Raw genomic sequence first — 3,070 nt, 5'->3', positions numbered from 1 at the left:
GTTCAAGCCTTGGAAACAGCCTCTGGCAGAAATGCAAGGTAAGGCTGCGTACAATAGACCCTTGTGGTCGGGCCCTTCCCCGGACCCTGCGCATAGCGGGAGCTTAAGTGCATCGGGCTGCCCTTTATTAATTAGTTTGATGAAGCAAATTGAAACATCATATCACACGTTAACTAATTTATCTCCTTATATATATATATATATATGTATCATCTTCTTCTTCTTCCTCTTCAAAATGTCTTCAAAAATCAAAAAGAAATGGAACTGCATCACTTCCAATGGAACAGCAGGCTGTGGTTGTAGCAAGCCCAAATTATCAGAAATCGTCCAACCCAAGCCCAAGACAAAGCCCAAACCCGAGCCCAACTCTCACTCATCTTCAACCTCTAATTCAGATTCACCATCTCCGCCGTTAGATTACGATCAGATTGTTGATAACAAAAGTCCTAATTTACCAGCGAAGATCGTCGGAAGTGTCGCCGTCGTCAAGGATTCCGATGATCCGTTTGGGGATTTCCGGCAATCGATGTTGCAGATGATAATGGAGAAGGAGATTTACTCGTACGATGATTTGACTGAGCTTTTGAATTGCTTTTTACAGCTGAATTCGCCTTCTCATCATGAAATTATTGTTCAAGCTTTCATGGAGATCTGGAATAATGGAAAAATTGTTTCGAAGGAGGAGCCTAGCTAACCTTTTTTTTTTTCGTTTGTTTGTTTGAATTGGCACTTGCTGTAGCTTACTTTTTTTTCAGATTCTTCAAAAATATTATAGGAAAGGCATGCTGGAATCGGAGAATTTGACATGAACGATGCCTTATATTTGAAGATTATGTTAGTAAAATTCTTTTAAAATGTCATGATTATGCAAGTTAGTTCCATTAGAATTTTCGTTTAAACTTTTTTTAAAAAGAAATTGTATCAAAATAATTATTACTTTAAAATTTAACTTTAATATTAAAAAATGAGTAACTTTTTTTTTTGGAACCCTAGAATAATCCGCGACTGCTATAATCTCTAGCACAGCTTCTGCCCTTCGGATAAGCACTCTGTGATAACTACTTTGTGGTAAATCCCTCACTGAATAATAGCATGTAAATCACATAGAGAATTCAAACCACTTTAGGCAAGCCATATACAATAGGCTCAACTCAGAAAGCATTGAGGGAGATCGATTTAAGGTCATTCGTATGGATAACCATTCTTTCAAACCAACAAAGCCATTCCCAGAGAAAAAAAAAGCTATATATGTTGTATTTTGTTGTTGAGTAGATCTTGAATTATGATGAATTTTTATGCTAAATTTTTTAAAAAAAAGTATATTGAAACGCCCAATAAAATTGTATGAAACAGAGTATATTGTATCTAATTTTCCTGATATATTTGAGGTAAAGAAATAATATACCATTCATCTTTTGTTTAAATTTAAAGGCATAATTAATCACAACATAAAAAGAAATCTATGGCCAAACTCATACTTAATGTTAGAGATAAGGAGATTTCTCGTTTTGCTACTATATTAATTTTCCTTTCCTTGTATGTGGTGTACATCTACTGTGAAGACTGAAGAATATGGTCCTAATTTTTATTTATTTTTTAATTAATAAGTAGTAGTTATGTGTCTATGTTTCAAAATTTATGTCCTCACTTATTTTGCTGTTATGTTTCATTTTCATATGCATCATATTCCTTCTCAACTCTCACTTACATTAACCATGAAAAAATGGGGGGCTAGTTGAGTGATTTAATTCTTCTTTATCCATAAAAGGTGTGTTCGTTATGAGGAAAAATGTTTTTCTAAAAAATAGTTGTTTAATAATAAATGATTTAAATTAGTAAGTAAACAAAAAGATATCATCTCTAGAATAGTTATATATAGTATAGCAAACTACTATTGCGGTGAGATGGGGTGGTGAATGAGGTTCCAGGAAGGGGTGGGTGGGTAGGATGGTCAACGAATGGGGGAGGGGGGTGGGGGAAGGAGAAAAGAATTTAAAATGTCACTCATGAAATTTATTTTTCAAACTCCATAAGTCATTTTTTTTATTAGTTTTCCTATAAAAAATATTTTTCAAAATATTTTAACAATCAATCATTTTTTAGAATTTTTTTTTCATCTGTATCAAACACAACCAAAATGTCAAAATCTCTTCTTGAATAAAAAACATTTATACGCTCTTTGTTTCATTTTACTTGGCCCATATTAGTTGACACAACTTTTAAAAAACTGTTTATTAGGGGCTTGTTTTACTTAATTATGCTTTGAAAATCTAAGTTTAAGTACTATTACTTTATATAGTTATTTAATGATAAGGGTTAGAAACTAAAAAATCTTTCTTGATTTTCTAAATAATCAAGTAAAAAAATATTTTTAATATAAAGATCAATTAAAATAAAATGAAGCAAGTAATAGTCAACCATGTCAAATATATTTTACAAGTAAAAAGGAAAATACATATATAATGCTAACTAATTATAAATGTAGCCTTGGGCTTTTCCTAAGGAGCCTCTCAAGCCCAAACCTCATACTAATACAAGTTGAAAAGCCCATTTAATCTCATCTAATCATTTGAGACAAATGTTTTCTATCAAAACGACCGTATATATTCCTAGGACTTCAATATATTTGACATCTTTGATTAAGGAAGGACGGATACTTACTAACTCACCATAATCTTTTATTATAAACCTATTCAAGACCTCTGAATAAGATTGAAGTTGTGTTGATAGTATAGTATTGCACTTGTAAAAGTATTAGTTTAGGAGAAATCATTCCGAAAACAAATCTCTTTTAACTGCTAGTCTAATTAACATCTTATGAGTGCACCCGACTCAATAAGAGAATAGAAACGGTTTACCCTCAAAATGAACTTTCACTAAAAATTCAAATTTCATATCGAATAATATGATGAATATACAATATTTGAATGGAATTTTTTTGATGATGCCTCAATTATTCAAATTCAAAATGAAATATTCTAAACTCCAATGTAATAATGTGGGAATCCCTTTGCTTCCTTGTCATTATCAACCCAATTTGATCATGTGATTATCATGGAATTTTAAATAT

General features: G+C 31.6%; 1 protein-coding gene across 1 annotated transcript; it reads left to right on the top strand.

Moving 5' to 3' along the window:
* Positions 1 to 202: 202 nt before the first annotated feature.
* LOC129903163 (transcription repressor OFP6) lies at positions 203 to 889 on the top strand. The gene has a single exon (XM_055978667.1). The coding sequence runs from the start codon at positions 236 to 238 to the stop codon at positions 692 to 694; it is 459 nt and encodes a 152-aa protein (XP_055834642.1). The 5' UTR covers positions 203 to 235; the 3' UTR covers positions 695 to 889.
* The last annotated feature ends 2,181 nt before the right edge of the window (positions 890 to 3,070 follow it).

The sequence above is a fragment of the Solanum dulcamara genome, chromosome 9 (genome assembly GCF_947179165.1).
Source record: "Solanum dulcamara chromosome 9, daSolDulc1.2, whole genome shotgun sequence".
Classification (NCBI taxonomy): domain Eukaryota; kingdom Viridiplantae; phylum Streptophyta; class Magnoliopsida; order Solanales; family Solanaceae; genus Solanum; species Solanum dulcamara.
Note: the sequence above shows the minus strand (reverse complement) of the source record. Positions and strands in the feature narration are given on the sequence as shown.